General features: G+C 36.0%; 1 protein-coding gene across 1 annotated transcript in view; it reads right to left on the reverse strand.

Moving 5' to 3' along the window:
* Positions 1-25,478, reverse strand: part of KCNH7 (potassium voltage-gated channel subfamily H member 7) — a 488,362-nt gene that overhangs the window by 7,996 nt on the left and 454,888 nt on the right. The window contains exons 10-14 of the mRNA XM_047770438.1: positions 22,213-22,465; positions 19,051-19,256; positions 16,305-16,404; positions 7,773-8,024; positions 1,827-1,995 (exon numbers count right to left, since the gene is read on the reverse strand). Coding sequence (XP_047626394.1) covers positions 1,827-1,995; positions 7,773-8,024; positions 16,305-16,404; positions 19,051-19,256; positions 22,213-22,465 — 980 coding nt within the window. The remainder of the gene's footprint in view (positions 1-1,826; positions 1,996-7,772; positions 8,025-16,304; positions 16,405-19,050; positions 19,257-22,212; positions 22,466-25,478) is intronic.

Genomic DNA, 25,478 nt, shown 5'->3' on the forward strand with positions numbered 1-25,478 from the left:
GATACATTTCAATTTTATAAGATTTGCCTTTGGTACTTGGAAATGGGATATAGACTTCAGTTTTTTAACTTTCAAACTTTGATTAAATTACATGAAAATAGAAATACAAAATTAATTCATGCCATATTGTCATGCTTTTTTTGAAATTAAGGCATATAAATTTAATTTACAAATTTGTAGGTTTTCTAACTCTTTTTGTCTGCTGTAACTCCTAATTCATTTTTCAGGATAATGCATATGTGTGTATTCACCCATTCTTATGTTTACTGTATTGTTTGTCACTGTTCAATTCTGGCATAAAGATTTTTAAAAAAGCAATAAAACCAAAAGCAGCATTGGTAAAACACAGAAGAAAAATTAAGCATAGATAACTAGTTTATGTGATATAAACAAAACTCATAGAATATGTTAATTGTAATGAGTAAGCAAGTAGGTTGTTAGATATGGGCAGAATTCATAAGATGCATCAGATACAGATAGCGTGCTAGCAACCTGCAAGACATCCCAAAGATAGAATAGAAATATGTAACAAACCGGAGTCTGGCTTATACATGGAAAGAGATGGAAAGAACAAATTATTCTCCTGTCACCTCTGGGCAAATGACTGCCACCCCCAAGTTTAGTCACCCACTGATAACACATACACAAACACACACAATGTAAATTCCTTCTGACTCCTTACATTCTTTACCTACAAAAAGGCTAGTAAAACACATGGCTGCTTGGCAGGCTAATTGAAACACCACAGCTGTGTCCAGGTGTGCTGGGCCTTATGTTTCTGTGACAGAGCAAGGGTGTGTTGCCGGCACTGGTTTTTTTTTTTTTAAATCTGTGGATTCCTTTTGTGCAAACCTCAACTCTGGTTCTTGCAACCACACCAACGGCAGGGAAGGCTGAAGCGGCATATATGAATATTGGGTAAATCGGGATTCAGGTTGTGTGATCCTTTTACCAGGCTTGTACTTATTAGAAATCTGTTAATTATCCCATCTCGACTCCATATCACTCACTGTGTGCTTTAACTTGACTTGGTAAATCCTGTGTTAGAGCATTTTAGTTTAATCCATGCAGTTTTTTGTCTGTGTTCACTAGAATACCTTGTTTAGTGGTCTCCCTAAAAGCTACTTGGAGTCAAGGTCACCTTCCACATGTAACACAACTAAAGCAGCTATATCATACTCTTACAACTTTTTGTTTTTCAGACTCTCATTGATCAATTTAATTTTAAGGAATCCACATAGATTTGGGTTAAGGGGTTCCATCCTTCCTAAAACCAAAATTTATTCCTCATCTTAAGAGGTTATAGATCAAGGATGGAGGGAAAATGAAGAAGATTTGGGCTTCAACCCTGAGGGATTTTCAACTCAATCACATTTTTGAAAGTTGTCTGAATAACTAAATGTTTAAATCATTTTGTCAATATTTTAAAATAAAGGCTGTAACACATAACTGTTGCCAGGAACCACCAAAAAGTATAAAAGGAGGAATGGAAAGAGGAAGGGTGTTAGTCAATAAACTAAATACGAATTATTTTGAAGGGATTAAAAAAAGGAATTTTCTTAGGCAGCCAATGCTGATGATATACTAATTTTACAACAAGTAAAGAAAAAAATGTTTCATGCTGCCAAAAGCATGTGTTCTAAATAAATGCTCCTTTCAAGACATTAATAATTCTGTCAACTTCCAGTCCTATTTTAAGTAAGTGTATAAGGAAACTATTAGATCTATAGTAGGATGAATTTGCTATTTACAAAGAGTAAAGCTAGACCCAACTAAGGGCTTGGATTCCCAACTAAGGGCTCCCTTTGCCTCGCTATTGCTCATACCTGTTAAGCTGTTCTTGAAGCAAATCTAATCTTTGCTCCACTTCTCCATAGGTGAGGTCACTTTCGGTTTCAGAGATCCCCCAGGCAGCTCGCTGAAGTGCTGAGGAACTTGACTCATCAGCCTGAGTCCCGGCATTTTCTCGTTCCCAGCTTCTAGTATCTGCAATATCTGGGGAAATAGCAAGATGGGAATCAACTTGTTGGATGAGAGTTTGCAGCAATAATGCACAGATATCCACAATACAAGCAGGAAGGGATCTTGACATTTTAACTGGAAAACAGAGAACCAAAGTGACTCAGGAAACTGTCCAGGGGCCACAACCAATTGGTAACTGAGTCCCACCTATCCTGACCCTGTTTGCCATTTCACCTATCCATTTCCATAGGATTAAAAATATGCAGCCACTTATGAGTCTTGAATACAATTCTGTCTTTTTTTGCTTGTTTGTTTTTGTTTTTTAGGGCCACACCCACAACATATGGAATTTCCCAGTCTAGGGGTGGAATTGGAGCCTAAGCCACAGCCACAGCAATGCCAGATCCAAGCCACATCTGTGACCTACACCACAGCTCACCACCATTGCCAGATCCCCAACCCACATCACCATGGATACTAGTCAGATTTGTTTCTACTGAGCCACAACGGGAACTCCCCAATTCTGTCTTCTTTCTCTTTTGTGCCAAGAGGAAACATGGATGGCCAACCCCAAACTCTGGTTAGAGAGCAACTAGAGTTTTATATTTGGGAAGAAACAGCGCCATTTGCACGTACTGCTTCACTTCAGGTTGAAGATTTTAGGGCTCTTTCTCAAAGAACAATTTCATACTTCATGATTCAGAGTAGGCTCAAGGAGAGAGCCAAGGGGAAGAGCTGATCTTCAGAAGAATTCCCTGAGGCCAGCCCAACTGAAAGTAGAGCCAAAGAACCATGCCCCATTACAGATTGGAAGTCCTCTAGTCCCATGTTTTAAGGTTTCTCTGCAGCACCTTCTGCATTGTCCTTTAACATATTCATTCATATTTATTTCCAATATTTTTCCTTGGGGCCCTTTTATTTAGATTATTTTTACATTACTATACTTAAAACATATTGCTTATCTGTTCAAGTCTACTTTTCAGAAGTTCTGCCTGTCTCTTATGTGCCAGAAACGCTGCTAAAGGTGGAGGAATTAAAAGATGAAGACATAGGCCCCACACTTGAGGAATTCAGTCTAGCAAGGTTTTAACCATTTTTCTTACAGAGATTCATTTTCTGAGTCTTATTTAATTTACTGTTTCTCCTACAATCTGTATTTGCAAGTTGTCAATATTTGAGGGCAGGTATAGTATTTTATGTCAAATATAATATCTTACTTTTCCTCTCACTTCTGTCATATTCTTTTGATGGCTTCTGCTATGCTTTTTAACCCTCCACATTTCCCACACCTAGAGGAGTATTTAAAGCAATTAAAAGGTTGAAAGTAAAACCCATTAAAAAATATTAGTGGAGTTAGGAGTTTATTTCAGAGATAAAGAAGAACATCTTTTCCACTCTGGGAGGGCTAGCAGGAGGAAAAGTCTATCTAGAACTGCTTTCATTTTCACATGAAAATAGACTCGAATAACAGAAAGTTATTTTGGTTTGATAGAAAGATTTTTTTTTTTCCTTTTGGACAAGTAGTTCTGATTAAACACTGATGTAAGTTATATAAAGTTAAGGAATTTATATCCTTGATTATTTAAAAAATTGGATATAAAGTAACTGATTTGGGAGGCTAAGCTATGATTCTAGAAATAAGGAATGGAATTTGTAGGACTTTTTGAAGTCCCTTCTTTTCCTATAGGTTCTCCAAAAGTAGTTAGCTCAAAAGCATCATTTTTCCCCAGGTAGCAGATAAAATTTCTGTATCTTTTTTTTTGGGGGGGGGTCTTTTTGCCATTTCTAGGGCCGCTCCTGCGGCATATGGAGGTTTCCAGGCTAGGGGTTGAATTGGAGCTGTAGCCGCCAGCCTATACCAGAGCCACAGCAACGCAGGATCCAGGCCGCATCTACAACCTACACCACAGCTTACAGCAATGCTGGATCCTTAACCCACTGAGCAAGGCCAGGGATCGAACCCGCAACCTCACGGTTCCTAGTCGGATTTGTTAACCACTGAGCCACAATAGGAACTCCTACTTTTTTTTTTAATTGCTATATTTTATCACTGAATACCCAGAAATCTCTAATAAGGTACCTACAATTTCTGCCTCAATTGAGTGAAGCTATAGGAAAGGAGTATACAAAAACAGCACTAGAAAAATGGAAGGTCAGGATTATCTGTTCTGTTGAAATGGCTAGTAGACCTCAGAGAGCTTGCTATGAATTCCAGAATGGTTCTTTGTGATTAAGGCTTCCTTACCCTTTGGAATCCTGCTGTTTTGTTTTGTTTTGTTTTGTTTTTGGCCACATCTGCAGCATATGGAAGTTCCTGGGCCAGGAATCCTAGCCATAGCTGCAGCCACACTTGCAGCAATGTTGGATGCTGCACTTAACCCACTGATCTGGGCCAGAATCTAACCTGTGCCTCAGCAGTGACCCTAGCTGCTGCAGAGACAAGGCTGTATTCTTAACCAGCTGGGTCACAGTGGGAACTCACTGTTTTTTGTTTTTAAAGTTACAACACAGGGAGTTCCTTTTGTGGCTCAGAGTGATAAGAACCTGACATAGTGTCCATGAGGATGAGTATAATCCCTGGCTTTGCTCAGTGGGTTGCGGATCTATCTGGCTTCGCTGCAAGGTAAGCTGCAGCATAGGTCACAGATGCAGCTTGAATCTGATGTGGCTGTAGCTACAGCTCTGATTTGACCCCTAGCCTGAGAACTTCCATATGCCACAGGTGCAGCTGCAAAAAGAAAAAAACGAATGATGACATATAATTTCTTTTGGTACTTTACCAAACACGAAAAATGAAAGTGAACATCAAAAAATGATATTGCTGGCTTTTAAGTAATATATCAACGGATTCTCACTGAAAAGTATGATTTATTATTCACAGGCATGTGACTCTATTTAAAATGTAAAACAATAACATAGTGCCTTAGTTATACTAGGTTTTCAATTTTGGAGAAGGAAAGCCAAGCAAACATTCAGAACACATATAAATGGTTAGATGATGCCAATGTTTCTTCCTGGCTAGCCTTTTGCTACACAATAAAACAAAAATAATAAAAACTGATAGGATGGAAGTTATATATTATGCTCAGAAGTTTTGTGCTAAGAAAGCTTACAGAATTTCCATTTATCCCTAATAGCTCTCTTATTCTCAAATCATGTAATAAATTGGTTTTTAAATAATAGTGGCGAATCTTCACATACAATAAATTATGTAGGATTATATTTTTTCTTTAGTACTCAAGAAAAAAAAACCTGATAATCTTAGAACAAAAAGGAATAAATGTAAACTATTAGGTAAAGGCTTCCTCGATTATAATTTACTCTTTTATTAAAATCTGGATATATGTGATTAGCTTGTTTTAACAGCAATATAAAAAAAAAGGATTTCAAAGGGGAAATCCTGCTTAGTGGTCTTAATCAAAATGAACATCCTTGTATATATTTTCTAAATATAGCTCAGAAAGAATCTGCACTTGGTTGCCTTGGAAAATGTTGCTATAGCTGCAAGACACATTTCTGGAAATGGATGAATAGAAAATAAACTTTCACTTTACTCTAGGCACATAATTTTCCTAGAGTCAACCTTTGACCTCAATCTAAAATTGGAATCCATTTAATTTGTTTTTTTCTTTTTAGTTTTGTCTAAAGCTGCTTGTCTGTTGGATTCAGTGTGACAAATGCTAGAAATGTAAGTGGCATTTCCTAATGATGATAAAACAAAAATTTGAGGGGATTTAGTAGTTCAAACCACACCAGTTAGCAGTTACAGCTGTATCTTACATATTATTCAAATTCTTGAACATTCCATAGTATTACACCTTAAAAAATCATTAGGGAATGAAATTTACAGTGAATAAAGTTTTAGAATTCTCCATTAGTTGATTCTATTAATTATCCAGGTCAATCATGTGTTAAACTGATTGATTGCATACAACATTAATTATGCTTATTCAATTGACATTCCTATTTAACTATGAATTGTAATGGTAATTATTTGTTTGAATATGGACTGTATGTAAATTTTTGAGTATTAAAATTTATAGATATTGAAATGATTTGTTAGGACAGTATCCTTTTATTGTGCATATAGAATAGCTAATTAAAAATAATTGGAAGAAGTGGCAAAGAAAAATATAAGATGAAGGGCATGAGAGAGCCAGCAAGAGTCAATAAGTCAAATAAAATCCCCAAAATATGTCTTTACTGACTTGTCACTTGAGACTTTAAAACTCAAGAGGAAAACAACAAAAAGTACTTTAAAAAAATGAGGCCCACATTTTGCTGACTTTTTGAGATAGTAGGATGGTTCAGCAAGTTCTTCAGAACTTCTAACTTCCATGATACAACCTTTTTCTATTTTTAGCACTTCCCAGAATCCGTTTTCATAAATAACTAAAATGGGACATTTGGTAATCACATCTAATATTCCATTCTTCCATTGTGATAAATGAGGTACTATTTTCATTCACTTCATCAAGATTTTAGATTGTCCAGAGAACATTTGCATATATTCTTAGCTTACTTCAACTTGGAGTCATGGCAAAAGCTGATTTGACAAAATAGGGAAAGTAACTCTGGGAAAATATAAAGCCTAAATATCCTAGATTCAATAAAACTTTTGTTGTCAAACATAGTGACTTTGAATAATGCCGACAATGAGAGGTAATATTTGCTTACTCTGAGCCAAATTTTGTATCCAGCCAGGTCAAGAACATCCTATTTTCCCCTCATTTCTGTTATATTCTTTTGATTTTTTTTCTTTTTCTTTCTTTCTTTTTTTTTTTTGCTACACCTTCTTCATTTCTACATTTTTATTTATCTGGGAATATATTCAATGATTAAAGGGTTTGAAAATAAAAACTGTAATAAAATACTAAACAGAGTTGGGAATTTTATTTCAGGGAAAGTAATTTATACATGTTATCTTGTTTAATAATCACAACAGACTAGTTGGTTAGTAAATATTCTTCCTATTTTAAAGATGTGCAAACTGAATCTTAGTGGGATCTATCAAGTTACTCACTGAAAGACGTAAAGGGAGCAGGTCACAGATTTGGAGGTGAAACCCAAGCAGTGTGACCCATACCTGTTCTTGTACCCACTTAGCTAGATTTAACAAATTCTATAGATCTAGCTCCTGTTATGCTAAATTAGTTGTTTTTTTCAAGTGATAGTTCTTAAATTTTCCTGAGTTTTCTCTCCTTTAGCATCAAATCAGGATATAAGGATCAAGCACTATTACCCAATTCATGCCTATTTTCTACAACAAAACCCACATATTTGGGAGTTGCTTTTAAACAAATATTTTCAAGTGAGTTGGATCAAGAGCATACTTAATTTAGGGGCATTTCTACCCATTTTCTTTTAATTCCCAGCAAGCTTAAATTATTTTGGTGTGTATAGTATTGCCATTGTATCGGACTTTCATGCTATAAAACAATAGGACTGGGAGTGAGGAACTGGTACAGAAGATACACAAAAGAATCAACAGGTTAGCTCTCTTCAAATACTCCCTGATCCCCTCTTCTCTGGAATCACCATAATGGACATTCCCAAATGTTCTAAGTGACATATGTCAAGTCTGACAGGCCACACACAACCTCTATCATTGCTGTCACTGGGAATTATGACCACTATTTCAGCATCCTGCCAACACTTTGTAGATGACCTGAGCTTTGAACTCTTTGCAAATATATTATGAAATTTAAGATTAGATTAACATGTGTAGTATGTTTTTTTACTTGTGAAATGTCACCATTTTGTGATTGGCACTGAGGAGAGACAACCTTATTCTTGAGAAGCTCCATTACCTTTGCAAGAGTGACTTCTTTTATCCACGTGAATTCTTCCTGAGGTGGGCACTGTTTCTTCAAGATCAAGTCCAGTTACTTTCCCTATTCCTGGAGGAGAATCTACAATTCCTGAGAAGAGAGGCTTTTGTTCATCATCAATGGAGGAGATGAAAGATGAAGATCTGCTTTTTTTCTCTTCAAAGTGTCTCTTGGAACTCTGATAATGTCTTATGGTATCTATAGAGTCTTCAGGATCATTTGTTGTGCTTTCTTTGCCAAAATCTATCAAAGAAAAGTTACTTTATAGAAGATAACCAAATGTGAGATTATGCACACTACTCTGTCTAGCTCTATATATGCTACCTTTTTATTGGTGATATTCTTTGAACAAATTTAACAGAATTTTTTTAAAGAAAGTATTTTTTCTCTTCTTCCCTACTGAAAATGTAGCCACTTAAGGAGACTTTTTTTTTTTCTGAATTCAAAGGACATTAGATTATCTTAAAGAAGTACATTATTCATTTAAAAATTAAAAGAATATCTGCAATAGTAATAATGTCTATATCTAAAAAAAAACTGTAGGATAAAGTAAACCTTTTTTATATGCAACAGTTATTTGTAGTCTTAAAATCTGGTATACTATTTCTTTAAGGAAATGAAAAAGGGGAGAAAAATGTGTCCCACTTTTAAAATATCACCACTATGCAGCTTGTTGCTTGTTTTCAACCTTCACACCCTCTCATCTGTGGTGGCCACTCACACATTGTGAAGGTCAAAACCAGAAGCCTCCTTGTGGTAAAGGCTGACAGGCTGAATTTCGGCCCTAGTTCAATGCATCTAATGGCCTTGACATTCCAGGCAGTTTGGTTGTGCAGCATATTGAGAAGAATATAAAGCTTAAATACAGTAATTAAGGTAGGTTTACCTAATTACATTAAAATCAGTAGTGCATATTGGCTGTTTTATACTGAAATGTCAGGATAATTTCAGCCTGAAGGTTGTGTTAGAACATATTTCAGTAGGAAAAATTCAGAGACAAATCCCAGAACTTGTTTCCATTAGTGTCCTGGGGAGACGGTATAATTCTCCATCTGGTTACCACTAATAACTAACCAACATATTCCGGAGAGCATATCATTTTCTAGAGAAATGTTTAAAACAATGTCCCCATCCACTCTCTGCCTGGTTGTGCTTACTCTGTTATTTATAGAAGGCCAAATGAATTGATTTAAGGCCACTCCAGAGAAACTTCCGACTGTTTTTTTTTTAATTCCCATATGGCATAGAAATTGAAAAGATTTTTTCTTTTATTTAAAAAAAATTCATTTTAAAATATAAGGTAAAAATCAGCCCAAAGTAAAAATGGATACAGTTTAAAAAAAGCTACATATGAAATGGTTATTAAGGAATTACTTTATGTCCTGCCAATTAAAGTTAAATATAGTGAAAGCAGATTGCTTAATTTATTTCCTTTATGATTTTCACACTTACTAAGTGTTTTCATCATTACTGAGGAGACCACAGACCTTTCCAATCTCAAACATCGTCGACACTGTTGGTTACTCTGTGATACTTACATTTCTGTACTCAACCACTAAACTAGTTGGTTGTAAATATCCAGACCAGCTCTTCTTACACAGACCTCTTTCTAGTCTCACTGACACAGCCCTCTTCAAGCCTCTCAACTTCATTTTTGTCATCTCTTCCTGTTTTCTTTGATTTCAGCTTCTCCCCATCTGAAAATCTGATCTACATTCTCCACTTTATGCACCTATTATTTTATTCCTCAAAAAATAATAGATTCTGATTTTATGCTAGTATAAATGTTTTTAAAAAGGAATATCTTCACTTTCCTAAATTATCCTCATACCTTCTTCGTGAATTGAATCAGTTGGCTGCTCCTAAGTAAAAAGTAAACCTTTGCACAGTTTAGGCATCAATGGGATTTGAATAGGCAAAAGCTTCTCATCTTGTCCAAAATGCTTTTCTTTTAAACACTTTCATGGAATCTTTTCCAGCAAAGTCAAATGTAAACTGAATTAAACTGAATTCATATGTCTCCAATCTAAGAAAGAATAATGCTAACATGGATATTTGTAATGAATGTTTGACACAAATTATTAATTATTGTCTCTTTGACTTGAAACGCTGTGGGAGTTCTCTATAGACTTGCAAATTCTCACACATAGTAAAATGTCCTGTCCCATCTACCACATGAACCTTGGTCTTAGTTTACTAACTTATGATTTGATTTTAGATGCTTAGGCACAAATTCATTAGTTAACATACATTGTTGAATTATAACTTGCTGATTTCAACTCAGGACAAATATTCACAAAATGTGGTGAGTGTTCTGTACTTCTCTAAGAGAAGATGATTTCATATACATGTGTCTAAGTCCTTTAGCAAAAATTTCAAATAAAAGCAGCATCATGAAATAAGATTAAAAGTTTGATATATTTGAATTTTTCCAATATGGAACAAAAATTATTCCACATTTTTTTCTGTGTTCATTGCCTCTGGGTGATTAGCTAGCTGCTTTTTGGAACCCAGGCCATGTAAACACTTTCTTTGATATAGCTCAACTGCAAGAATATTTTTCTATTCTATATTAGACAAATCAAAGTTTCATATTCAATCATTTAAAATGACAGTTGAAATGGCAATCTATTTGTGGATTAAAAAATGGAAATTGCTCAGGTTTAGGCTGGAAGTTAGCTAATGGAATACATGAATTTGGGCTGAAATGCTTTGTAATTAGTCTCCAGGTACCTCTAGATTTTGATGGCCTCTTCCGTTTCTTTTTCTAGTTAAACTGGATTATTTGAGAGACATTAAATAGCATTAGGTACTATTTTTTCTTAATGCTATTTTATTATTATTGTTTCTTAATACTATTTTCTTTCTTCCTCCCATCTTCCCTCCCTCCCTCCCTTCCTTCCTTTCTTTCCTTTTTAGGGCCGCACCTGTGGTGTATGGAACATACGGAAGTTCCTAGGCTAGGGGTCAAAGTACCGGCCTATACCACAGCCATTGCAAACCCAGATCTGAGCTGTGTCTGTGACCTACACCACAGCTCAGGGCAACACCAGATCCTTAACCCAATGAGAGAGGCCAGGGGTTGAACTCACAACCTCGTGGGGTTCATAACCTGCTGAGCCACAATGGGAATCTCCAACAATACTATTTTCTTAAGCACCATGTAGAAATAATATTCTGAAGGCAGTAATCTGAGCGATTTTTTACATTTCCCCTTTTGCTAGAAGTGAGATTGTATAATCACTCCTATTACTATCACTTCACAAAGAAAAAAATTGCCTTTTAATTAAGCTTTACATTTTTCTGATTTAGATGACTGAAAACTTTTTTTTAATCCCCTGTTTCTGCAGGCTGACAGGTCATCTCTTCCCCTTTTCTCACAGGATACAATTTTAAAGCATTTGTGATTTGTCTCATGGGTGTCTCTCTGTGTTCAGAATGGATTCAAGAGTGAAGAATGAATGTCCTGATTATATAAAATTCTTACATTTCAAACAATCTGGGAACAAATGCTTGTGTTCTATTTTTTTGTGGAGTCTTTCTCTCAGATTATTTATCATTTTCATTTGTCAGTCCCAACAGGAAGACCCCACTTTTGGTCAAAGAGAGACATTTTATATGCTCTCTCAGCATTTGCCTTTAAAATTTCCTACTGGTGACAATTTTAAGATAATGGAGCATTTTCCAGCTGAATGCTTTAAAAAATTTATTTCATTGGAAAATTGGAGTCTAAAATAAATTTCTTCATTTGATTTCAAGTACTTTACTTCTGTTCTAGCTTTAAAGAATGTTGAAATGGGATTAGTTTTCAATATATAAATACAGGTAAAAATGTATCCTTGTAAACCAACTATATTTTAATTAAAATGTATCAAAATTTTATCTTAAAAATTAAAGAAAGATACATTTATGTCTTACTAAAATGAATAACAAAAGCTAATAATTATTTATTATTAGAAAATTTATTCCAAAGAGATGCCAAAGTATAATATCGTTGTATTTAAAGGCTTAACTTCAGGAATTCTTGTGGCTCTGCCGGTTAAGAACCTGACTATTATCCACGAGGATGTGGGTTTGATTCCTGGCCTTGCTTGCTCAGTGGGTTAAAGATATGGTGTTGCCACAGCTGTGGCATAGGTCATAGGTGAGGCTAGGATCTGGCATTGCTGTGGCTGTGGAGTACATTGGTAGCTGCAACTCTGATTCGACCCCCAGCCTGGGCACGTCCATGTACCACAGATGTGGCCTCAAAAAGGAAAAAAAATATTTAACTTTGTAAAATTAGAATTTGAACCAGCCTTATTCTGTAAAAATAAGTTTAATAGTGTATTTTTTACTCCTTACTTCAATAACTTCCATAGAAGTTATTTTATTTTGGAGAAACACTTTCAAATTTTTACTGGCTTCTAGATGACAATGTGAAATCACTAACCCAATATTACCAAAGTACAGAGGATAAAGGTTATTGTTATCCTTTGAAACACAGGTATGATGAGTTCCAAGCCTCTCATCTTTCCACTCAATTTTCTGGAATATTAGATTTTTCCACTTGAATATATACGGAAGTGCCCATTTTAATAAAAATGACATGGGTAGGAAAATGAGAAAATTGCAGTAGAGAATAAATACTTTTGGATGTATTTGTTTCTTAAAATAGGTCCCTCCCCCTTTTTTATGACATGTGTGGCATCATCTAAATCCAATGCAAAGAGGATGCTGAACATTTCATCTTGATTTACATCCCTTTGGTTGTCAGAGTCACATCTTTAACATGTTTTAATTTTTTTCTGTGTTTTGGAGGCCTGTTAATTACTATTCTCATTGGATATTCTCTCCCCAAAAGTCACTGGCTCCCCAAATCAGCCATTAGAAGCTACTTCCTATCCCCATCCCTCTTTTATTAGGGCCACCCCCTTACCCCCTTTTTAGGGCAGTATTTGGAAGTTCCTGGGCTAGGGGTTGAATAGGAGCTGCAGCTGCTGGTAAACAGTACAGCCACAGCAATGTGGGAATCTAAGCTGCACCTGCAACCTACACCCATGCTTGTAGCAATGCCAGATACTTAACCCAATAAGCAAGGCCAGGGATCGAATCTGCAGCCTTATGGATACTAGTTGGGTTCTTAACTCACTGAGCCACCATAGGAACTCCCATTAGTAGCTACTTTGATATTGCACTTTCTGTTCAAAGAAAAAGTTGAGCAAAATATTCCAGATATGTGGTCACAAAAGTGCTATCAATAAAAATACATGTTTGTGTGTGTATACCATGTGCCATTATACATATTATTGTACTAAAATTTATGTATATTATAAAATATATACACAACATCAAATTTTAAAAATAAATATTTCCATAACCCAATAGACCATATTGGCACACTCTGAAGTAAGTACAATTCAACTTCGAAGACTATCTAGAGACTATTCATCAACATGTTCCAAAAGGCAATACTTCATTTATTTCTGTTCAGTCCAAGCATTTTATCAATGCTTGTGATCACTAAATAAGTTATTGAAGATAATGCTTTTATTCTTCACTTTCTGTAAAAGCATTTTACTTCCATCTCAGGATCTGTAGCATCTTCTCCTACAACGACCCTAGTCTGGTAGGGAAGGTCCTGGGTACTTTCATGCCATAATTTTAGGAAGGAAAGAGAACCTTCCTGAAGATATTTCCAAAAAATATAAACTACCCTCAAATTCTGACCTGAGCTGCCAACTCTTTCTTGTTAGGAACTGAAGAAATGCAAAGCCCATGAGGACAAACCACTTTCATCAACAAATACATTTTAGGAGAGAAGTCTTTTTGCCTTTTCTAGGGCTGCTCCCACGGCATATGGAGGTTCCCAGGCTAGGGGTCTAATCGGAGCTGTAGCCACCGGCCTATGCCAGAGCCACAGCAACGTGGGATCTGAGCCGCGTCTGCAACCTACACCACAGCTCATGGCAGTGCCAGATCCCTAACCCACTGAGCAAGGCCAGGGATCGAACCCCAAACCTCATGGTTCCTAGTCGGATTCGCTAACCACTGTGCCACGACGGGAACTTCCATCTTTTCATTTTAATATCTCTTTTTGAATGTAAGCTCCTTAGCATCATGTGGTAGGCATCACGGTATGTGTGTGTGGCGGGGGGAAGGGGGGGAGGCAGAGATGGGAACTGAAGCCTAAAGAGTTCAGTGTTTTGCCAAGTAGTTTGTGAGTAGTAATTGTAGGGCTCAGTCTCTGTCTATCTTCAATGACCAACCACATGTTCTTCCCTCTGGTTTTTCATGTCTCTGAAGATTAATTCACAGACATCAACATTCTTGGATATCTGCCTTCAAGGCATTGTTTCAAATGAGCAGTAAACTAACTCTAATCAACACATTTCATGGAATGGCTTTTAGGTTTTGTATCCTTTATATAATTTAGTATCAATTATCTTCTGAAAATTTTCTGTTCTTTACATTTACTTATATGTGTGCTTTTCTCCAGATACTGATTCTACATCAAGTATAGAATGAGTGCCCCATTCAGATCTTTAGATTAGAGTGATTGGGACTAAATTTCTTTTATCAAATTTTAAACTTGATTATAGCTCCATGGAGCCCTAAAGATTGGAAGAGGCTCTCAACCTGGATAACTTGAGTTAACTGAATTTTCATATTGACCAAATCTTGCTTACACACTGACAGCTCAGGTAACTTTAAAGAGTTGCAGGCAGGCAAATTCTGTATCATCTATACTTTATATAAAATGGGTCCTATAGACTAAGCCTGTGAGTAAGGGAAAATTTTCAGAATCAATGGAAATGCTTAGTTGCATGAGCACAATATAAATTGTGACATGCTCTCAGGGCCTTATCAAGGGATAAAAATGTTAGATTATTTAGCTTGAGAATGAGGAAAGTAAACAAGATTGAAAGGCGATTTAATGAATCTTCAACTGTATGGGTGACATTATTATATAGACAATATTGTCAAGCTGCTCTTCATTTCTAGTGAGATCAAAATATGAGATTAACTTCAGGAAAGGGATTTAGATTAAATCAATAGAAGAACAGCTTGACTGTTACGGTTCTGATTTTAGAAAAAGTCACCAGGAGAAAAATGAAGGACATTTGCGGAAATAAATTATCACCTATCTGTGGGTGGTTTATTATTCTGCAATCAGCCAGAGGATTCAACAATTAGCCCAATTCATCAGATAGTTATCAACCATGCTTTGCTAAAGGAATCTATGGTTTGATAGAGAAAAAGGACAAATACATAAGCACTGTACAGAGCAGATTTTTATATCCAGATAAACCCATTGTAAGTTGAAAATGTCATAATTTGAAAATGCATGAATATACCTAAGATACCAAACATCACAGCTTAGTCTAGCTTAGCTAAAACATGCTCAGAACATTTGCATTAGCCTACAGTTGGGCAAAATCATCTAACACAAAGCCTATTTGATAATAAAGTGTTGAATACTTCATGCAATTTCTTGAAGATTGCACAGAAAGTGAAAAACAGTAATGGTTGTGAGTATACTGGCTGTTGCTCTTGTGGTTGTGGGGCTGACTGGGAGCTGCTGCTCCCTGCTGCTGCCCAGTATCATGAAAGTGTATTTTACCACATTATCTCTAGCTGGAAAAAGATCAAAATTAAAAATCTGAATCATGGTTTCTACTGAACGTGTATTGCTCTCACATCATTTTAAAGTCAAAAAATTATATGTCAAACCATCATTAAGTTGGGGACTGTATAAAGAGAGGAAAGTGCTTTAGGAATTCATAAAAGAAAGAAACTTTTGAAGAAATCAAGAAAGAGTTCATGCTGAATATCACTGAAGATTAACACTGACAAAAAATGTAATTTAATGGATTATGGTAGGTTGGCCCAGAGTTGTGGCTATGAAGATGGAGAAAAGTGAACCAAAAGGTACCTAATTTGAAGAATAAATGTGTTGGAGGTACCAATAACAAGACTTGTTGCCAGTGTTGATAGAGAGGTTGAGAGAAGGTTGGTACCTAGATAGATACCTAGTTTGTGCAATTTATTGAATGGTGGTACCATTTACTGACATGGCAACTGATGGAGAGAGAGAGAGAGAGATTTTCAGGGGGACATCATTATAGCAATTGAAGAAATGTTGAGTTTGAGCCGCCTTTGTGATTTCAGGTAGATGATTTAATGGGTATTGGAATACATGAGGCTGAAGCTCAGATGGTCTAGGGTTAAGATGTAAATAGGCACATCTCCAGTGTGAAAATATAATTAAACTATGGGTATAATGAGATTACTCAGCTATGGGTACAATGAGAAAAAGAAGAGAAGAGGTCCTGGGACCAGGTCTTGAGAAACACTGATAACAGCTACTAATCAGAAACCATATCATTAGCTACTGAAAAAAAACCCACAAAGGATTGTTGCCTTAAAATCTGAATGACGTTTACCCTTGAAATCAGAAGTATGAGGAACATATAGGTAAGAATAATAACCACATGCTCTACACTGAAACTTTAGAAAAGAATGAATTACCTTTCTCTCCTTCACTATCAAATGACAATTTCCTTCTTCGCAGCTTACAGTTGTCTCCTTCAGAATCATTCATGGACTGTGATCGTAATAAGAGATCAGCCTTTGTTAATGGAATGTGAAGATAAAATGGAAAATTATTCAATCGAACACAGCGTATTATCAGTAAACTCTTTACTATTTCATATCATTTCAACCAATTTGAGACTTAATTATTAGATTGCAGGCAAATAGCTACAATACTTTGCTTAATGGTTGTCTCTAAATTATAAAATAGATGGATAGAATAATTCTAGCAGTCGTATCATCTCATGGGAAAATAATAGTTGTGGAAGTTATTTTATCAAATATGTTTGAGGATGGTGTTGTCAACATTTAGACAAAACATCTACCTTCATGTGGAATGTATTTTATGTAACTTGGTGAAGTTACAATAAAAATAATAATAATTTAAAAAAACTTTGCAGAATCTCTATTACTGTAGAGAAAAATGTATAAACTAATTATAATTAGCTATGATGTTTAAATTACATGGTAATGGATGCAAGGTTAAATTTCACAATAATAAATATAAGTTTGAATTCAATAAACACTATGCTCTGAACCCTTGATTATTTTTGTTCCCAGTTCCTTCTTCCTCCCTCTCTTGTAAATGAAACTGGAAGTTTCCAAATAAATAAAAGAAATGGAAGCTTTTGTTTCATTTATTTGGTTGATGCCTAAACTTGTTACATAAATAAGTTATCTAAGGTAGATGTTTGTTGCTTTTCAAAGCAAAATCAGAATGAGGTTGGTGACAGTACGCTGTGATTTGATACAGTGCTGAATTAAAATGATTATAAAAATATACTCTTGGTAACTTGAACCTCTTACCATCTAATTATTTTTCAATTTTTTTTAGCATTTTGAGAAGAAGTAATTATCTGAGCTGGTGCTTCAGGTTATTGAATGGTACTCTGGTGACCTTAAAATCTTTGTCTCTCACAATAATCTGAGAATGACTATAATTCCAGGGAGAAATAATTTTACCATATTTTATCTAACTATTGACTTAAGGATCTTTTTTTCCAGAGCCTTTATTAGGTGGCATTCAAATATACTGGCAAGTGTCAAAACATTTGGCTTCTGACAAAAAAGTATTTAGAATTAGCATTGGGATTGTAGGGTTTGGGATGAAGGGGATGGAGGAATAACCTAGTAACAAATTGTATGCTGCAACATAAGATCTATATTCTTAGAGTATTGGTAGGTTTTAAGAACACATTTTCATAGTGGAAGAGAATAAGGGATATAAGGGCTATACTCTCAAAATTCACTCCAGGTTAAATCATATGTACAATTATTCAAAATATTATTTCTAGGAGTTCCCACATGGCTCAGTGGGTTAAGGATCTGGTGTTGTCACTGCAGTGGCTCTGGTTGCAGCTATAGGGGTGGCAAAAAATATTATTTCTACTAGAGTATATGTTATCTATTCTGTAACACTATTTTGACTCAAGTATAAGACTGATTAATTTATACTTTGGTGATTTAGAAATTGTGTTAAATATGAACCTAAATTTAAGAGTTTAATTTTTTTGGTCTTTTTTTCTTTTCTAGGGCCGCTCCTGTGGCACATAGAGGTTCCCAGGCTACGGGTCCAATTGGAGCCACAGCCGTTGGCCTACACCACAGCCACAGCAACTCGGGATCTGAGCTGTGTCTGCAACCTACACCACAGCTCCCGGCAACATCGGATCCCCAACCCACTGAGCGAGGCCAGGGATCGAACTTGCAACCTCATGGTTCCTAGTTGATTTGTTAACCACTGTGCCACGACGGGAACTCCAAGAGTTTAATTTTTTCATAATTATTAGATATTGCTAACCAAGGTATGGTATAAATAATAGCTGAGAGAACAGTTTAACTTCAATACAAAATAAACTCTTTTAAGAGATTTTCAATAGCCTAAAATCATCCATTTATTATAAATAGCTGTCGCACTCAATAAAAACTATGGTTATTTTATTTTATTTTTGAGCTGCACTCATGGCATGTGGAAGTTCCTGGGCCATGGATGGAATCTGAACCCCAGCTGTGACTAACGCAACAGCTGTGGCAACACCAGACACTTAACCCACTGCACAGACTGGCACTGCCATAGAGATAAGCCGGATCATTAACCTACTGTGCTACAGTGAGAACTCCCAACCATGGCTATTTTATTTTATTTTATTGTGTCTTTTTTTTTTTTTAGAGCCACACCCATGGCATATGGAGGTTCCCAGGCTAGGGGTCAAATCAGACCTCTAGCTGCCAGCCTATGCCACAGCCACAGACATGCCAGATCCAAGCCACGTCTATGACCTAAACCACAGCTCGTGGCAATGCCGGATCCTTAACCCACTGAGCAAGGCCAGGGATTGAACCTGTGTCCTTGTGGATACAAGTCCAGTTCATTAACTGCTGAACCACAATGGTTACTCCCCAACCATGGCTATTTTAAATGAGGTATGTCATCTAAAAGTTCCTAAAAGGTCACATTTAATTGAATTATCTAAAGTTATTCAATACACTTGAAAGTAATTAGACTGAATTCCTTCCCCATAATTTAGAAATTCCAATATTACGTTGGCTTTTCCTTTTGAGTAGTCAGAATTGGTTAAGTTTTTCTACACTATTTCACTTAATCTTTCAGAAGTATTTGAAAGCAGTTTATTCAAGAACGAAATAAAATGTCAAAGCACAAAAATAAGCAGATGACATATACCTTTGCACTCTCATGCCTTAGGTTGAAAGTCAACTCTAGGTTTGTGAGAAAGTGATCAGAAAACTCAGGATACATATCCAAAACCTCTAGCAAGTCTTCCCTCTGGATCTTATGCAAGTCACAGTATGTGAGAGCTCTGACATCAGCATTAGATTTCCCAGGTTTGGCATAAAGATGAACCATCTCTCCAAATATATCATTTTTTCCTAAAAAAGAAAAAGGAGAAAAGAAAAAAAAAAGGAGGTAAAAAGAATCTGAACTTAATGTTTTCTTTCTAAAAGTAGAAGGGGACCATTGATCAATCCCTGAACCCAAACTGTCAAATTAAGACCACATCACTGACTGTCACATGGGGGCAACATTCGAGTACCTCCTACTCACTGCCCTAGCCATGTTTGCTTGCTGACTGCAATTCTGCTTCTTAGTGCACCTGTCTTGGCAAAATCCCCATTATTTCCTTGTTTTGATTCTTGGGCTAAGTGCCTAGAATGTAGCAAACATGGCTTTAGTCTGCTATGCTACATATTGCTACAAAAGGGGTTTACCAATAGTAGGTGTGGTCTAATTCTGTCAGTCTAGAAATATGCCAAAAGCTGTGGTGAGTCAGATTCACAACCTTTCTATCTCAGCATGGTCTCTGAAGGTGATGCCAAGTATGGAATTATGATGGAACACTTTCAGCACTTGAACACCCCTTGTTTCCTTTAGAAACCACTTTTGGGTTTGCCCTTAATGAATTTGTCCAATTGTTTAATAAATCTAGTTATAGTTTTCTCAGAATATACAGTTCTGCTTTCTTACCATATGGTCCTTATTCTAAAAGTGTGTCCTTCTTGCTTTCTTGCCAAAGAAAAGGGGGCAAGACACTGGGGTTATTTCAGTGTCAGGATTCTGATGTGCCCTTCCCATCCCCTCTCCCTGCCACATGTCACCTCTTTTCTAGGCCTCGTTCAATGATGAGGATGATAATGACAGCAATAATAACAAATGCTCATTGCTGACTAAGTAGGTGTCAGGAACTGCGTCAAATGCTTAGGTGCATTATCTCACTTGATCCGCAAAATAACCTTGTGAAAAAATTACTAATTATTATCCAAATTTTATAAATATGGAAAGAGGATTAAAGAGTGTAAACGGATTAGATCAAGGTCACCTTCTTAGATGGGGAGGGAGAGAATAGTAGCCATGAATAAATCCCATGTATTCTGACTCCAGTCAAAATCTTTACACACTTGATATATTTAATCTTCTCCAAATATTTTCCCTGAGTGTCAAGGCCACTTAGATTTTTCTGTCTCTGAATGTCAAGATACTTAAAAATCGTACTTAGGAATACTTGTGTAATATCTAATGATAGATTATTGATTACATAACTTTTAAAGATAGCCAATGGCAGTATAAAATAGTACCTGCTTACATACATCCTGAAGCTTCTTTTCAGATTTAAAAAAACCTCCCTGGATCTGTTACTTTAGATTTTGGTAGGCAAATTCAAAATTCATATGTACCAAATTGTGGACACTTCTAAACACTTTTAAACAATATTTTTCTAAATAAAAGAAAAATGCTATAATGTACTTATCTTAAACATGAATGTAACTAACAGAGAGAAATCAGATACTATATCTATAAGAAAACTTGATATTGAAGAAAATACATTACTTTTAGCTTAAATAAATAATTACCTTTTCAAAAACAGAAAGAATAATATTTTTTGAGGTTTTTAAATGTAGGCTTATATGGAAATGAGACAGAAGAAGAAAATCTCTTAAAATTCTTTATATTTTGATATTTCAGTATAGATATTATCAAAGAAAAGCTCTGAACTAAACTGAGCATGAGCTTTGTATTTAATTAGCTTACATGATTGTAAAAGAGTAAAGAGTAAATCAGTCAGTGTGTAAAATTTAATCACACTCTAAAATTACTATTTTATAAGGCCAGAAGGCTTGTCACCTTCCTAAAGAAGTCAAGGCTGGCTGTAGGAAGATCAAGAATGCCATAAAGCATGATCCTTCCCTGGCAATATACCAGAGCCAGGGAAGGATCATGCAATATACCAGAGCAAACTGTCAAGGCCAAATCTTGTGAAAACCCCACTTTATTGTGTAACTGCTAAGTGATTTAGAATATATTTTATTCTTGGCCTGCTTATTGAATTCTAAACCAAATTGTGCATCTTGTCAAATTTGAAAAAAAAAAAACCTTTTTCAAAAGCTCTCATTATAATAAAATATTAAACTATATAAGAATCTCTCAAACATCTTCATTCATGCATTGGATCTTGTGCTATGCCTATTCTGGTTCTACACAGCAGTGAAGGAAACAGAGAATATCCTTGACATCAATAATCAAGTGAAAGGAAATCACTGAATTACATGCTCCATTATTTAAACTGAATCAGATTTAATCTGCAGGAAAAAAGAAGTGCACATGCTCACCAACATTGGGGGTGGGTGATCCTATCGGGGTGAGAGAGGCTTAAACCTCTTGGCTCAGGGTTAGGAGAGGAGAATGGACCTCGTTTCTTTGTGCTCTCTTGTTCTTCCCCGTTGTTTTAATACTCCAAAGAAATCCTACAAGTCGACACTAACTAAATTTATTTTTGAAGAAGCGGATTGAATAGAGGGGCTTTCTTTTGCATTCAATCCGGTTTAAACTTATTACACATTTTAATCTTCTCACTACCTTTGTCCCTAGGTGTTAAATTCCTAGCTTTATATTACCTAGTTAAGGACTTATAATTCTGTTTGACGGGATACAGCAGGTAAAGTGGCAATTTGATGAAATTCATCAAAATATAAACCCAGTTCAGGACAGGGCATTGGCACATGCTACCAAGTATGCTTACTACATATACATGGGCTCAAGCATGAATCCAAGATGCTCTTACATGAACAGGAAAATGCTGAATACTTTCATACATTTGGCCTCAGATGCTTAAGTATCTGCCAAGAATGGAAGCATTTACACAACAGAGCAAAAATGAGACAGTCAAGAAAACACTTTCCACAAGGTTAATTTGATTTCAATTGAATTTTAAATAAAGCTTTAAAATTACTCATCAGAGTACTCAGAAATAAATAGGAAAGTACTCTTTTAAACTATGCATCACACTAGTTAATAACTGAATTTGTGACCATCCAATTCTAAAACACTCACCCAGAATAGCTACCACAATGTCATCTTTGAGGATTTCAATGGAGCCTCTGGATAAGAAATAAAGTGCAGTGAGGACATCCCCACAGTGAACCAGAGTGTCTCCTGGAGGTGCGTGGGTGGTCTTGAACTTCATTGCCAAAGCTCTAAGGCAACCTTTACTTGCCCCCCGAAAGGCTTTGCAGTTTTGCAGCAAAGTCTGGTTGAGATGTAGACAAATGTCAGCTTGTAAACATTCTGGGAAACCCTTTAGGACCTGAAGAAAAAAAATAAAGAGTTTCATACTACCAGCGCACAGGGTACCTCCGCCTGAAATTAAGTATATTTCTTGTTCACAGAACCGCAGGTGTAGTAACTGTCACACAGGAGTTCTTAAAATGCTTCTACCTCTACTATCTTAATGAATACTTGGTTTGCTAAACATGTCAGAATTTTAACTCATACACTTATTCTCTGAATTAACTGTGGGCATTCAGACTCAACCCTGTCTCATTTAATGCTGTCTCATTAAAACGTAATGCCTACAATAGTTTCACACTGCTTCTCATGTCCTGCATTATGTTATGTAGAATCATACTGTGGACAGATATAATGCAATGTGACAATTAATAAGACATAACTAATGAAAGGTGGTACAACTAGAAAGACAACCTTTTGAAAGAATCTCAGTGCGATCTGGATTGCTATCTCTGGTATAAATCATAGATATAATGAATAAAAATAATGATCCTGAAATAGCCATGGTATCTGTAAATGTCATATACCAGAGAATGCTCTTAGCCAACAATACCTGCAATACTTATGTTTCATATGCACATTATTAATACTAAATATTTTGATAAGCACTGAAAATAGAGAAAGGGAAGGAGAAGAACAAACATACTTTTAAAGTTTCATTCAATTTTCAGAAGTGGAAATTGTGCCAGAATTTACAATGCATACGTAAAGCTTCTAATAGCTCTACTGTTCTGACAACCTATTTGGTGACTAATTTATAACTTGTAGGAAAGATTAAACAATATTTTGTGACAAGTGCTACTCAATTTTAACTGAATAAAATTTTACGTTATTTTATAAAATTTTTAGCATAAATGGGTCAAATATACTCAACTCTTGCTTCTCTGTATGTGTCTTAGCTATTTTGGGTGATAAATATATATATTTTAATTCTCATGTTGACTTTCCACTGTTGGTAAAAAAAATAGATCCATTTAAATATGCTTTGGAGTCGAGGGGGGAGGCATTATATAGTGCTTGATAATGTAGTTTTAGGATTTTTTTTTTGGGGGGGGGATGGTTAACCTTGTCCACTATGGCTAAAAGTAATAATAAATTATTTGTATAGATGATTCAAATGCATGTGGCCCACAGAGGAACTTCAAATTAGATCATTTTTCAAGTTAACTTGTAATTTTTACTATTTTAAATACTTTATCAAAACAACCACAAGGATACTCATCTGCAGGACCACTGTGTGATGCAATTGGTCAGACTGGCTGTGATAAAATACAAAAGGGTCATTGAGGGACCTGAAATACAACAGCCATTGTTTCCAATCTTGGGTCAAGGGTGTTTTAGAAGAAAAGCCATAGAATATGACTTCTGGTCATGAATTTGTCACAGGTTGATGCTTGTGCAAGTCACTTCATCTATCTGTGTTTCTCTGCCAGAGAATAAGAGCCTTTGCAATACCAGAATTTGTCATGAGTTATCAATACATATAAAAATGCCAATTGTAAGATACTTCTCATCTGGCTCCACACAGCTGTGGAAACTCAGACTTTTATCTTGAAGTCTCTGTATTGCCTGACTCAGACCCAAAAGAAATGAGCTCTCCTCTGAGTTCTTGGACACTCATCTGAAACCATTCCCCTTAACTGTAACTTTCAGGCTTCTCCTACACGACTGGACTCCTGTCAGATTTCCTACTTGGACTGGAAACCTCCTATAAATGATAACTTGCTTAGTCTTTGCCCATTTTTGCCTTTGGGAGCTCGAGGCCCTTTCCCCACTCTTTACTGGGGTCATGGAAGCAACCCTCTAGGTTTCTTATCCTTCTGTCTAAATTATCACACTGAATTCTTTGACAAGGGATGCAAGGTTGGAAGTAAGCTAGGTTTGGATACGGTTTTCAAAAATGGGACCACTTCGGAGTTCTCACTGTGGCACAGTGGGTTAAAGAAACAGACTGCAGCAGCTTGGGTCACTGCAGAGGCTCAGGTTCAGTCCCTGGCCTGGTGCACTAGGTTAAAGGATCCTGTGTTGCTGCAACTGAGGCATAGTTAGTAGCTGTGGCTTGGATTCAGTCCCAAGCTTGGGAACTTCCGAATGCTGTGGCTGTGGTCACAAAAAAAAATGGGGCTTTATTTGGAGGTGCTATAGTAGGACTAAACCCAAGTTCTCTAGCTTCTTTGCATGATTTACGTTCCCTCCTTGAAGCCCACTTTTGTGATCTCTGTATAACTCTCAGCTGTCTCCATACAGATAAAAATATAAGGAGCCTTACATCAAGTAACAAATTAAATATGCCTATTTTTCCTTAGGATTTGGCTGTAATATGGTACAAAATGGCATTTCATATGTCACAAATGGGGAAGATATTGCTATCATTATAGTAGTTGGAATGAGAATACTGAGCTTAAATTAAACAGCTGCTATTTCTGTCATTTTCCTGAAGCGTATACTTTCAGAATACAGCCTGCTTATAGAAGGAAAAATTATGCATGTACGTGCGTGTGTGTGCATGCTTTGAGTTGGAAGAAGATGAGATAGAGGTAGGAATTATTTACTTCTCTAGGTGTGATATGAGTTATGGAATCAGATAGGCAGGATCTAAAGTCCTAGTTCCATCCCTTACAATCTGTGACTTTGGTCAAGTCGATTAACTTTTCTTGAGATTCAGTTTCCTCTATTGTAAAAATGATGTCTATCTCACAGGGTTGTGTGCACAATTAAATGTGATAATGAAAATGAATATAAATCCCATGCATTGTAGATATTCAATAGAAAGTTTACTTTCAACTTTTTCTGTTTTTTTTTCCCATATATTTATTGTTCCTAAAGAACTGATATGTTCTTTCCAGCTAGAAATTGACAAATATAGTCTCTTTGGTCTCTTTGGGGAATAAAAAATTCACCACTAAATTTTGTGTTCCATTGCCTCAAGAGAGTTGAATTCTTAAGAATTCTTTTTGCTCTCGTCTCTCTAACTTTTGTTTCCTGTTTATGACTTAAAGATTTTGGCTTACTTGCTTGTAAGTTTTCACTGT

The sequence above is a fragment of the Phacochoerus africanus genome, chromosome 3, assembly GCF_016906955.1.
Source record: "Phacochoerus africanus isolate WHEZ1 chromosome 3, ROS_Pafr_v1, whole genome shotgun sequence".
NCBI lineage: Eukaryota > Metazoa > Chordata > Mammalia > Artiodactyla > Suidae > Phacochoerus > Phacochoerus africanus.